Source organism: Nomia melanderi, chromosome 14 (assembly GCF_051020985.1).
Source record: "Nomia melanderi isolate GNS246 chromosome 14, iyNomMela1, whole genome shotgun sequence".
Taxonomy (NCBI): domain Eukaryota; kingdom Metazoa; phylum Arthropoda; class Insecta; order Hymenoptera; family Halictidae; genus Nomia; species Nomia melanderi.
Genome location: NC_135012.1, coordinates 563,897 through 578,150, shown reverse-complemented (window position 1 = coordinate 578,150; position 14,254 = coordinate 563,897). Strand labels below are relative to the sequence as shown.

Below are 14,254 nucleotides of genomic sequence, written 5' to 3'. Positions count from 1 at the left end.
TAAATCTGTATATTAAACTAGTTCCGTTTCCTTACGTGTGTGATTAGATCAATGAAATGCACTCCATGTCTATTCAGCGCCAAAATATGATCGCCGCCCTTTTCCTTTCCTTCGGGTACCCTTTTCACGGCGAAGAAACTGGATCCGAATAATGGCCACTTCCATAAAATTTCTGTGACATGAACGAGACCACAAATTATCCTTTTCACCATTTATTCTTCCATGAAAGTACAAAGTTTCATCTTGAAATTCTCTCCTGATTTCTCTACATTAATTTTACGTTCTCTACGTTAATTTTCTTAGTCGATAATTAGATCGCAGACGTTTTACAAACATACATCTCCACGGCTCCCAGCAGTTAATGAAAAAGAAACTAATTTCACGAAAGCTTACGTAATAGTTCGGTCCAATTACTCACCGAGAACCTGCGCCTTGCACGCGGCAACCGTATTGTGTTGCACATTGTTCCACGCTTGCTGAACCATGTTGGACCATTGTTGCGGCCGCGGTTCCCTCAAACTGAGCACTGGCTTTGGCAGTAAGTATTTAATTTCCTTCGTGGTCGGCTCGTGCGTCATGTCTGCTGCTCTGTGCAGAAGGGCTGCTATCTGCGCCATGTCGTACTGCAATGGAAATCAAAATGATCACTCTTAACCCACTCGAGACCGATTGCAGACCGCGCGTGCAATAATAATAATGAGCATTTATCAGTTATGAGTAAAGTAGTCGTCGAGATAAGTCTTTTTTTGAATTAATAGCATCTGTAAAGTATAGAAAAACAAAATAAACATGCTCACCAACAATAAGAAAATTGAGTTTTTATGACTATCGTGTAGAGATTTTAAAAAACTTAATTGGAAAACCCCGTGACAGAATTTCGCTCGTGGGCACCGTGTTCGAAAAAAATCGCCGTCTCGAATGGGTTAACCAGTTAACTGTGGAATTTAGTTGGAGAAACCTCTTGTTCTGCGCGCAATAAAATCAAAAAATGGAGCGTGTACTCGTCGAACGCAGGACGAATGCACGCAGAGTATATTTTAACCCTTTACACTCGAGAGGTGACTCTCAGTCACTACTTGATTTAATTTGCAAAATTATAAAGTCTTACATATAATATCAAGCTTTGCATGATGTATTAATTTCTAGTGAAAAAGTTTCGAGTGCAAAGGCTTAATGAAAGATCAAAGCGAAACAAAGAGGAATTACATGTTTATGTGAAAAAATAAAGAATTCATCGCTGAAAGAATTAGTATCGTGTCAAGCTTTACGATGACGTGTATACTCGTCAAACACAGGTGACTGGTTAATCTCGATAGTTCAATGAAGATCATTAGTATAGGGATCTTGGAGGAGGTATATACTTGATACGTAGATTTGAGAAATATTTACAGAATGCCTGTTAATTTGGAGAGTGTCAGTGAACGTTGCCACTGTTAATGGACACTTACTACAACTTCTTGAGGTAAATGCTCGCCAGGCAGAACCAGGAGAAGACCCTCCAAGTAGTCCGGAGCGATTTGGTTGAACACAACTTCTATGTACAATGGTGCGTCCAATCTGAGAGGGTAGTACCAAACGGATCTAGATTTTCAAAGAGAATTTTATTACTTTCAGACCTGTGCAATGTTTCGTATAAAGTTATCGTAATAAATAAAACTCAGTTATTATGTTACAGGATTTTATCAAGAAGCTGTCAAGACCTTATAATAATAAATTTGACCTTAGGGCGTGATTAATTACCTGCAGAATATTAAATAGAACACTTGATGATTCTTATGAAGTTCAGTAGTCACATCCAGCACGTATTCATCTCTAGCCAAGGGCATGGTAAACGCGTCGCCGTCGACGATACAGTACAACGAGAATTCATCCATTTCGTGGGGATGTCTAACGGATATTATATTACACATTTCTTCGATAACGTCCTAGTAAAAATGAGCACTATGATTAGTAATGATTAATTAATTACAATCTGTGATTACGATAATCTTACTAGACAAAACTTGAAACCTTAACCCCTTGGCCTATGACACATTTCTCAACTATAGTCGACACGGCTACTTTATCATTAATAATTTATTGGAAAAAGAGAAAAATTGTAAGCATATGTTACGCCTATATCTCCTTTTAAGTATAATAGTTAATTACAGAGGAATATTTAATTTTACTTCGAATGAACTGAGTAATACATATATTTGTCGACTCATGTTGAAAATCTTCACGAGTCTAACTCGTAGGACAAGGGGTTAAACTCAATAACAAACTATTAGAATTAACATTTGAAACAATGCTACTATTGAAGGTGGACTACAGATATCAAATTTATTGTTTAAACGTAAGAACACATCAACTCACCTGCACAACCGTCGTACACTTCGTATTGATAACCCTCTCCGTTCCACCAGGCAGTCTATAAATCTGTCTCTTAGCATTTCTGCCAGCGCTGATCGCCATGATCTCATCGACACTCGGCACATTCTTCCTTCCTCCGTATTTGACAGTTTTCCTAAGATTCTGCAGGCACACCGTGGCGGTGCCGTGATAGGCCCTTCTTTTGTCGTACGCTGCTGTTTCGAGGTACTTGGTGAGGTAGGGCCTTAAACCGTCGCTGCAAGTGAAATAGGCAGCGACGATGCTGAAGATCCTCCAGCCACGCTGACAACTGTCCGGGTTCGGGCTCTTGTTGTTCGTCGTCTGCTTCATCAGCTGACAGTAGACTTCGTCACGGAGTTGCTCGTACTTGTGGCAGTGCTGTAATTTAACGGTTCAACGGTTTCAAGTCGAGTAAAGAATTTAGAATCAATTAAAATATTGAAATTGCTTGAAACAATTTGAAGTCACTGCTAGTTCGATAGACGATACAGTGAAAAATTTCAAGTTGGTCGGATGAAATGTTTGACAATCAAAGTATGGAATTTTTAATAGAATTCAGAATATACAGATCGTTTGTAATTTGATGTTAAAAGATTTGGTTTCGTCGTTTGTGTGCTCGTTGATTCATTTGTATTACTTGAACGGTTTATGAGGCGTAACTGAGGAATATTGATATAATTCCGGGGTTCAGTGTTATGGTTTCTGTCGCTGGTCACACGGTGAGAATGGTGTCCCTTGGTGTCAAGTAACCGCTTTGATTGCTCGCGGGTTCATCAACGAGAAGAAGTGAAAGCTGGTTTCACTCTCGGTAATTGTTCGGGAGATTAACGCCTCGCCAGTAATTGCGAACGTTAGGACGTTGGTTTTCCAGTGAGCAGGTTGAATGATTGTTTCGGGAGAAATAAGGAAGTAGAAATGGTAAAATGGGAACCTTGATCTTGCGGAACTTCCTATAACTTCGATTTATCTTGATCTAGAAACAGCTATCCTTCAAATTACATTTAAAACGCCGTTCCTTTCGAGTTGCACGATTAATTCGCGCAAAGAAAATCCGATGGAACTAACTGAATCTCCTTTTTGTGCCAGTGAAAAGAACTTCGACTCGGTTAAGACGATCTCCATGCATCATTTAGGACCTGATCGGTGTACATACTTTCTTTAGAGAAAATGGGGTCTGATGAGATAATTCAAGGGAAATCGGAGACCTCTGTTACCACATACAGTTTATTACCGTACACTGATCTACTCTTCGCTGTCCTATATAGAAACTTCTTCGATAAGTCCCATTAGACTAACTTTTTTCTGAAGGTGAGCACAAACGCGACGCTTTCTACGCGTCGATTACACCTAACGATATCTTTTTACGATCAAGAAATTTATTGAAAGTCTCGACAGATCTAAATGAAACGATCGAGACTAAAAGTAATCACTTTAATCCAATATCTCAAATACCCTAATCAATAACTCAAAGTTACAATCCTCAACAGAGAATTAATCTCTGAGAATCTTTACTCAATCTGTATCTGTTCAAACGAATCTCCACAAATCGACGCGTACGCGTCAACATCGGCGATGTATCTATTATCGAACAAAAAAATGATACTCACCATCAGAATAGTGTAAACACACTTGACTTCGCTGGTGTCCGGAGGCAGAGGCTGGTCGCCCATGTACCTCATTAGGCAAAGGAAACATTCGACCGCGAGCCCGCTCAAATCAGCGTCCAGCCTGAGCAGGCTCTGCTCGATCGGCACAGGCGAGTACTTGACGAGGTCCACCTGTTCCTTCCAGGTCCATTCCGCGCCGTCTTGTTGACCTTTACTCTTCTTGTTCTTCTTCTTGCTCTTGAGCGACTCGATGACTTTCAGGGAGCCGCTTATGGAGCCATCCGCCGTCTTTAACATCTCGAATCTGTCGGCCGGAATACACAAATGAGAGTTTCATTCGCTCAGGAACTTTTCTCAGCCGGGTGTTTATCTTCGGAACCGTCGTTCCGTTCCGAGAGAGAGAGAGCAAGAACGGTGGCTTCGGATCAATTTAATGAAGGAACGGTACTCGGAGGCGACGCGGGTAATAGCCTTCCAAAATGGAAAACGTCTTGCCGGAGGTGCACCGGCCCGTAAACGGATTTTCCATTGCTGGACGTTGTTACCCGCCGGGAAAAAGTCCCGTTCCAGAGTACTGGATGGGTGGTCGTCACTTGTCAAAGTCATGTTTAGGAAATCGGTACTCTAGTTAGGTGTTTTAATGATCCTTCTTCGAGCCAACTATCTACATTCTCCTCGTTCGTTATTGTTTTTGCCGTGGCTCGTCTTAAATTCCGCTCGCTACCGTATATAGTTGAAATCTATTTTTGTGCTTCTATATGGAAAACAAGCATTCTATACTTGAAATATTTTCATCTCCCCGAATTAATGCTTTTTTAAAATCGTTCTTTGTGTTATTCTTTGTTTCGTTGAATAATAAATATTTTATAATTGCAGTGTACCGTTTTGGAAATGTACAGCGTTAAATAGTATGTTGCGTGTTACGCTTCTAGGAATTTTAATTATTTATTATATGCGGGATATTATTCGACGGTTTAAATAAATATATAAATGTGCTAGAACTCCAGATCCTTAAAGTAGAACAGAACTTTCCAAGTTTAACGTGCATGCTGAGCCGCGAAGGTAATGGCACTGCGCGAGCGCGAGCCGGCGATATTACTTTACCGTGCATTGAAATCACCGGAGCGGTGCCTGCATTCAGACAATTTTCACGAGCGTGTCACAGGAAAGATACATTAATCTTAATTTTCTCTGCGCGACTTTACGACCGTCGTAAAATACATCTGGGGAATAATATTCAATCCTTTACAACTTTATAATTTTACGTCTATATAATGAATGATTTATTATCGTCAGAAATAAAATCGAACGGAGGAGAAAGGATTTTTCCCTGAAACAAACAAAAAAATGCCAAAGTTCCCTTATTCCGACGGTATATCAAATCGAAAAGTTATGATGAATTAACGGCGTCGATGTCAGTGAGTAATACACGTTCTTACGGAAAGTTTCTGGTTACCGATGATGCGAGGTTCCATGCACTTTCACGAATTATTACGGAACCGCCGCGTTCGTTCGAGAGATCGACGCGTTCTTTCGATGCGGCGCGAAAAACGTGGCACAAAACGTGAAATTTTTTCGATTCCTCGAACGGATTCCGTTCCGATAAATCGATTCCGAGCAGCCGCGGCGTGGAACGGTGCAAAACTTCGGAACGGTAACTCGCGGCTCGCGGAAAGATGCCCAAAGAAGACGAGGAGTACTGGTTAGCCGAGCGTTCGCTAAGATGGTCGATGCAACTATGAGAACCGCCAGTGCGTTATGCTTTCTCAACACGGCTGTCTCGCGTTTCTTGCGTAAGAGAAGGCCAATTAGTCTTTAACATTAATTTCCCTTTTATTTCTGTGTCTGGGTTCGGCGTAGGTGTTTTTCTTTGGTAACAGTGCCGCGAAACAAGTCTCACGTCTCGATTTAATATCATCTCTATGTACTTACTCGCTGATCCGAAACTAGAGCGTGCAGCGTGTAACATTCGAAGGAAGTTCCGAATTAAAAGAACGTCAGCTGATATTTATGAGCGTACGACTGCGCATCGTATGATCAATGAAAAGTTGTTGAATGAACCGGCCATGTAACTTCCATGTTATGTTTATGAGTTTCGATTGAGTAACGCGTGCCCGTAAAGTACGCTTATATTTTCTATCTGAGTGACTTAAATTTAGCAATCACCGATTCTAATATAACGAAATATTATAAACAAATATGAGTTCAATATACGAGATAATTTTTCTTTAGGGTCATAGTATTTCAACTTAACGAATTATATATTTTACCCTTTGAACTTTAAAATATTTCTTTTCTTGTCGTGGTAGCTAGTTTCTCTAGAAATATTTCGCATTGTAAATGATACAGATTTAACCCTTTGCTGACGAATGTTGACATTTCGAGATGAAGTTTTCACATTTCGAAGATTAAGTCATAAACAAGTAATTTAATTACTCAAGCACGTAGTTTTTCCTATCATTTAAGTGATTGATACATAATTTAGCTTCATCTGCTGAATATTTTGTATATTTCAAAGAATCTTCATCCGCAAAAGGTTAATAGGAAGCTAAGATAGTTGAAAATTGAATAGAATACTAACTTCTCCGTGCTCTGTCTGAAATTCAGCATGGCGTACTGCAAAAGAGAGTGTTTTCCGTCGTTCACCACCGGTCCGCTCTCGTAGATGCCATCTTCTTGCAGCCTGCCGTTGTCTTCCGGTTGCCGCCATTCCTGATTCGGGCTGAGCCGCTGGTTCTGCTGGTTTTTCTGGTGGTTCGTCTGGTTCGCCGCCGACACGTGGTTCGGCACACGACTCGCCGGCACGTGGTTCTCGTGATTCGAGATAACGTGATTAGACTGACCGTGGGACTGGACGTGATTCAAAGAACCGTGATTCGCCTGCGACTGGATCGATTTCGTGATCTGGGATACGTGGTTCTCGTGGTGGTTCGACTTGTGCAGCGGCTTCTGATCGACCTGCGATTAAATTCAATTTTTGTTAGCTTCGGCAGAGTCTCTCGAACCAAATTCTTAGTGCAAGTTTCAATAATTTCATTCATTTAATATTACTAACTAATTTACCATTGCGTAAACATTCTTTTCTTAATTATATTCAAAAACATAATCTCCTTTGAAGCTTTTAAAAAATTTTAAATTCCATTTAATCGAATCGTAAATATTCTGTTGCTTCTATCGATTTTAAAATTGAACAATAAAATATTCCAGCAATATAATTCACATTTTCCCTAAGGCACTTAAACGCAAACGAATCCTTTCTTAATTAAAACGTGTCCAGCACACTGAAAGTAGCAAAATTCGCGTCGCTCGCACAGGAAAAGCGGAGACACCGGCGAAGGAAATCGTCCGCTTTTTTCCCAGGAGGGTACCAATTATAAAATGATTAATTATACTTCGCGATTCGCGTGTAGACCGGTAGCCACGCGATAAGTGTCACCCGGACAATTATATTTCAGGAGTAAACAAATAATTGTTCGCTTTCGAGGGAAAAGAGAGAAACGTGGCCGCGCCGTTCCGTTTCGTTTCGTTTCGGCGTCGCGAGATTTCATTTTTTGTTGACGCAGCCCATCCGCTTTCCGTGTTTCGATCGGAATCACATTTTGCCGTGTAAATTGTAACTGAAAAATCAGTTGCCTGCCGAGTCGCCCCGATTTCGCAAGCGATTTATACGAAAGGTTTCTCGACCTTTCCTATTATTCATTTTCTCTTTCGCCTTCCATTTCCTGCTTTTCACCGACGCCCGTCACGGATATCTTGGATCCATCGATCGATCTCGCGTACGAGAAAACGGGTTCCCTTGCACGCGATCGCGATCCAGAATAGGAATGCCGGGAACAACACGATTAGACGAGATACAGATATTATTTTCCTGGTTTTTATGCGGCGGGAACGCGAATTAATTACTTATCAAGGATCCACCGTGATTAGTATCTGCTCGGTTTACATGTTAATCGATGCTTTCATCGAAGATTTTTATTCGTCCCTGATTAATACAACAGTGACAAGGTACCTCGTGCATTTGCATCGATATTTATCTAGTTGAATTATTCATGTGACAAAATTTAATATTTATATTTTCTGGTTCGAGGAATTATGCTATCTTATTTCTGATCTGTTATGCTTCCACGTTAGTTTATTGTACCGATTTTAAAATTACTGTTAATACGCTTTACGACGCATGTTCTGTATCGATAGTTTATTGCGGAAAAATGGAAAATATTACTGAACCGACCGCAAGTTCAACGGACGAGAGAAAATCCATGTTACACGTGCAGATTGATGACGTTCGAAGCGTTGTGAAAGTTTATTGGTCCCAATGATTGCTATTATTATTTGCTCCGGCTGACATATGTTTAGTAAATTGTGATTTCTTTCGACGGAATGTACCTATAGTTCAACGTTATTGAAGGAATGACATTACGATATTATAACCGTCAATCTGCCGCAATTTCGAGGAGTAATGAGCGGCCATTACACGAAACGAAAGAAACGTCTGATGCGCCGCGGACGAATATAATCTCTTTTAAACTGTCGCGAATGAAACAAAAAAAAAAGAAACAAAAGATTGCCGGCTATCATGTACGATTTCAATCTCGCAGTTAATAGTAATCACCCGAAACAACGATGCAATTTAGACGTACTTCGGAAAAACGGCGACGATGATAAGTGTATTAAGTGAATCTTGGAATATTCCATTAACGGGGAGAAATTCTTTTTTAACGAGAAAATTACAGTTTCCGCTCCGTGGCACACTTTTAAGTATTAATTACATTTTATTCGACTATGAAGATACGGTTTACGAAAATCTAATTTGATGATTAATTCAAACCCGATAATTGCTACTAAAAACGTGTGTAATTAAGCTCTTTCTAATTCTGTCGATAAGCACAGGAATTCTTTTATCGAATTCAGAGCAATTAATTCGAAGGTGTAATTATGGAAATATTTTTAAATGATTCTTTCATGAATATGTAAGAAACAATGAATTTTCCGGTGGTACGAATAGAATTTAGTACAGTCGCGCCTAAAACGCTGCTGACAAAACCTGAGCGCACCCGAGGAAGCGGGATAAGCAGATGTTGACCCTGACCCACATAATCGTTAATGCATCGAGGTATGGTGGAAGACATCAACACACATAGTTACGGTGTAACATTTAGAGGAATATAAGAAACCGCTCGATTTTCTCCAGGTCGTTTGCAACATCTATATTCCCCGCCGCTTTGGTAAATTACGTGAGCGAAATTAATGAATTATTTCTATATTTTATACCGAGTAACCGTTTTCCAGCTATTTACATACATTATGCGTGTTCTATCAAGAGGAAAGTATGTCAGCCGCAGGTGTGACCATAGTTTTCTAACTTCAGCGCGATGTAGCTGCTCTTTCTGTATTGGAGAATCTCGCGAATGAAAATCATTCGACCAGAAGATACCGTACTATGATATTTGAATAATAACGCTAGATTATAATATTCATAGTATGCTAAATGATAGATATTTCCATTATTTAGAAGTTCGAGAAATCCTAAGAAATTTCTCGTTTTATACACGTTATATCTTTAGAATAATCTCATAATCACACAAATAATTCTCATTCACTAAAAAATACACAGAATCACAGAAAATCTCTAGAATCAATCGAATCTTCCATCATTTGACGATACCTACGATTGAAGGGAAACGGAGATACTCAAGCCTACTTTAGACACGATGGAGTCGTAACTCATTGTTCGTTAATCGTAATTGCTCGTCGGTGAACGCCTTCCAAGGTGGCACCATTAATTCTCTTTAAACTTTGTAATGGTTCCGCTCGTTACACACGGTCCAGCCTTCAGTTACGGTACCGTCGGTTCACTATTCATATGTACAGGGTGTTCTAACCTCGAACGGCTAAATCACAGGTGGAAAGAGGAAAAAACTGTTGTGCAAACTTCACCAGCGAATGATTTATAGACTCAGCTCTCGCAGTTCGTTTCAAACTGAGACACTGTGTATGTAATATACTTCCGTAATGGTCGTCCAACTGGGAAGAACGAATTTACATATAAAAACAAGTCAGAAATAAAATAATTTACTCGTGCAAGGAAAATTTATCCAAGGAAGAGTACCTAATACGCATGCATTGACATTTAAAAGTAGAAGCAGTGAGTCACGGTCAGACATTAATCAATTCTCACTGAATAAAACAAGCGACCGATAAATATTCAAACACGATTGTCGAGACGACAAACTATCGTATGAAATATTCTGTATCTTCTACTTAATCCTCCACATATTAGCTGCAATTCACTTCTGCTGACCTAAGTTTCGAGTGAAAATAGACGACACCCAAATGATGTGAACGCATTCAAATTCTTAACCCTTTGCACTCTAAACTATAAAAATTTTAAACTATAAAATTTAATGCTGTACCTTGTGTAACTCATCGATTTGAAAAATATTGAAATAAAATAGTTCCTCGATGTACGTTTGATTTATTTTCGAGTTACTTTCGCAAAATATCATCTTTCTCATCAGAAAGTGTTAAAATACTTCTAGTGAAAAATTTCCGAGTGCAAAAGGTTAAAGGAATGTAATTTATAATTATCTAAATGAAATGGTACGAACCTAAATGCTACGCCTAATGCACAAAATAATTTCCTGAGTTCTACTATCATTTTGGAAACATCCCGTATAGAACTTGTATTCCCGCGTGAGGTAAAGAGGGCTGATTATGCGCGACGCTCCGGGGCACAGGCCTCTGCATTCCGTTTCGGTGGGGTCTCGGTATCGTCCGGATAACGGTGAAAAAGCGTTTTCGTTCTCCAGACGATTTCTCGGCTCCGGAAACCAGGTTCCAGCGGGTACACGCTTGGAAATCGATTTCCATGTGGCTCGGTCGCGACAGGCTCGTGATAAGGATCCCGTCTGGCGTTTCCAAGGACGCCGGAGCTCGGATTAATAGGAAATGAAACTTTATCTGTCGTAAAACACGCGGAGAGGCTGCACCTCGACACCTCGCCGCAACGCGAAGGAAAGTCGCGTTCGTGTTAATTACTTCCGGCGGCCGCGTTAACGCCGGGAAACGCGGCGAGGAAATTTCTAGCTCGCTCGGGACTTTCCTCGTTTTTCTCTCTTCCTCTGGAGAAGTCGGTTTCTGGGAAGTTATTTCTGGAATTGAGTATCGAGCGAACGATGCTATGAAAGCACGGTGACTGCGAGTGGATTTGTCAGTGCTTCCGATAGTGAATGAATGAAGGAATGAATGGGGTTTTATGGCACTGTCAGTGTGATGGTTTGAATATGTTTGGAATTGCGTGTGTGTGAATGTTTGAGGAATTTGGTCATTGATTCATTGGTCTGTTTAGATTGTGTGTTTATTTTTTATTGAATTTTATGGGACTGTAATTGTTGAAATTGTTTGAATTAATAAAATTCTTGCAGCGAGGGAGAAACAATTTCGTCGGAACGACTTCGAAATTTCGGTTTACGTAAACGGAAATTTTTGTCTACAATCGAGTGAACAAACGAGAAAGTTAATTAACACCGCCTGCAATAGTTAATAAAAAGAGATACAGTAAATGGCTGCATGCGTGATGTAAATTATTCAATTACACAGATACACTGTTATTACTGTGCTCATCTTAATTAAAAAATTGCATGAATTCCTGGCGAAAATATCAATTCTTACGTAACCCTCGCGCGCACACTAACGATGAATTTTATTATGTAATGGAAAGGCTTTATTTATAGAAACTTCCGACATTATATAACCCTCTGTCTGCCTTTGTTCGAGCAGTAATTAAATCACGGCGTATCAGCCACCGGTAAACGCGTCGCAGAGTTAACGACTGCGTAATTCTATAAATAAGGAATCGACTCAATCCTAATTCATATCTAACCAAGCAATCAAACAATTTAACACGTTCAACAAACTCAAACATCCATCAGGAAAACAATCACAGAACCTCTCCAACTGAAATCACTGAAATCTCGTCGGAACCGAACGAAACAGAACCGAACCAATGAAACTCAGCTACCTCGAACCAACGAAATACCCAAAAACCCTATAATCCCCATGAAACCAACCGCGAATCAATGACGAATCGAAATCACCGTGCAAACAATGTCAAACGCGAACTCCGGTTCCAAAAATACCCGAGAATGCCGGCGCGAGGCGATTTTTCCGCGATTAAAATTCTAGTGGCGCAAATCCGGCGATCCCTATCAAATAATATACCCCCAAACATAAACATGATCCTTGCATTATTAAATTCTCCGGCATCATCCGGCGGCGGTGCGCGGCTAGTACATAAAATCAAGGTAAGGAGAACTGGTCACCGTAAACACGAACGTTCGATCTCTCTCCGTGCGGCCGGGCAACAAGATTTACCGACTATTTATTAATCGAGGACAAGGAATTTTATCGGGATCGTGACCTGGTAGCTCTTGACCTTCTCGTCGAGTTTCTTCAAGGTCTCCTGTATGGTGGTGAGCGTCTTGTCGCCGGGCTTCTCCTCGACCGACTGCGCCTCGTTCTGCGTCCTCAGCTCCTCGAACCTCTTCAGGATCTCGCGCACGCTCAGCTTGCTGCCGTCCGCGTTCTCTTCCGCGATCGTCTCCATCTTCGACACCTTGCGTTCGCCGTTCATCCTGCCGACGATCTGATCGCTGTCGTAGAAATCCTGGATCAGATCGTTCACCTGCAGCTCGTCCGGGTTCTGCCTCTGTTTCGCCGGAGACTGGGCGCGATACTTGATCTCCTGCGACTCGTTGCCCTTCGATTGTCCCGAAGAACTGGTGTTCCTCGAGTTCCTCAGCAAACAGCCTTCCTCCAGTCTCAGCTGCTCGATCGTGGGCTGACCGTGCCTGTCGGAGTTACTGGAATTGATGGAGTTCATCGTGGAAGCTGTCGGACTCAAGAACGACTTCTGATCTAACTTCGACACGTCGATCCTCGGTATGTTCTCGTACTCGAACTTCTGCTGACCGGGCAACTTGGCGTCCTTCTTGTTGGACTCCGTGCTCCTCGAGGTTTGCTTCACGTTGTTCTTGTTTACGTCTAGCTGGCTGGAATCGGGCGACACTTTGCGCTCCTCTTGCTTCTTCTTCCGCTTGCCCTCGTCCTTCGCGAAGAATTTGATGAACCTGTTCCGTTGCTCGCTCTTCAGACCCCTGTCTCGGTTAGAAGCCTTCTCCAGGAAGGCGCCGGAGTCGTCCGTTTGGCCGTACTCATCGCTGCTGAGATCCGACTCCGAGGATTTCACCAGGAGGCTGTCCGGCGAGTTCGTCTTGCGATCTTCGTCCGAGAAATTCCTTTGCTCGAATTTCCCGACGAGATTGCTCAAGCTTTTCCTTCGGGGGCCGAGCTTCGAATCGTGGTCGTCGTAGTGCTTCCTGTAATCCTCCTTCACGCGACAGAACGAGTAGTCCGGGATGGATCTTCTCTCGATCTTTACCTCCCGTCGGTAATCGAGGTTTCTCGTGTTCTCGCTCGACTCGAACTTTCGAACGAAGTCCGATCTACGAACGATCCTTTGCACGTTGTTGAACGGTTTCGGCTCGATTTTTCTCGAGTCGGTTTCCGACGCTTCCGACGGATCGAAGAATTGCGAGAGGATTTCTGGACGATGCTTCTGCTTTTTGCGCAGAGTTGTCGGCAGCTCTGCCCAGTTGCTGGAGAGTCTTTTGGAGAAGATTCCTTCCGTGTCCGAAACCTCCCTTTCCATTTTTGTCACTTGGATACTTGATTCGCGAGTTTAGTTAAATACATTCGTTGGCTTGTGACGAACACTTCAGGGGAGCAGTTCTGGGGAACACTTGGACATATTCGCTCCTTGGGTAGAGACTGATCTGGTGGTTGAGTAATTGATTGATTTAATCAGGGTGTCGAGTACAGGGAATCGGGGAAGTTGATCCTCGAATGTACCGAGCATAGAATTATTCCTAATTAGTTCTAATGTTCAGTTTGATACTGTATAATGGAGTTTAATGGTTGTAGAATTTCGGTTTTCCAGTGATGGAATATAAAGTTTGCTAATTAGATTTCTAGTTAAGATATTCTAAGAATACTTTCTGCCCCTTTTCACACTCGTTTTGCGTTAGTAGGAGTAATAACGAATTTCATTAATTTGATGAACTTTGTGGAATTCAATTGAACGTTTCTATTCGTGCTATTTTTCATATATGTCTTCGCGGAGAAATAAATTTAAATGAAAATGATGCTTGGCAAATTGTTTAAATTACATTCTGTGGGACGAATGTAGCATGATAAATGGAGTCCCCGAGTTTTCT

At 41.4% G+C, this 14,254-nt stretch overlaps 1 protein-coding gene across 6 annotated transcripts in view; it reads right to left on the bottom strand.

Moving 5' to 3' along the window:
* The window catches only part of Myo10A (unconventional myosin 10A), a 90,306-nt gene that overhangs the window by 1,848 nt on the left and 74,204 nt on the right, over positions 1-14,254 (bottom strand). For all 6 annotated transcript variants that reach the window (XM_031981591.2, XM_031981600.2, XM_031981610.2 and 3 more), the window contains 7 exons: positions 6,562-6,938; positions 3,981-4,284; positions 2,356-2,751; positions 1,741-1,925; positions 1,449-1,581; positions 419-623; positions 36-172 (listed from right to left, as the gene is read on the bottom strand). In XM_031981591.2, coding sequence (XP_031837451.1) covers positions 36-172; positions 419-623; positions 1,449-1,581; positions 1,741-1,925; positions 2,356-2,751; positions 3,981-4,284; positions 6,562-6,938 — 1,737 coding nt within the window. The remainder of the gene's footprint in view (positions 1-35; positions 173-418; positions 624-1,448; positions 1,582-1,740; positions 1,926-2,355; positions 2,752-3,980; positions 4,285-6,561; positions 6,939-14,254) is intronic.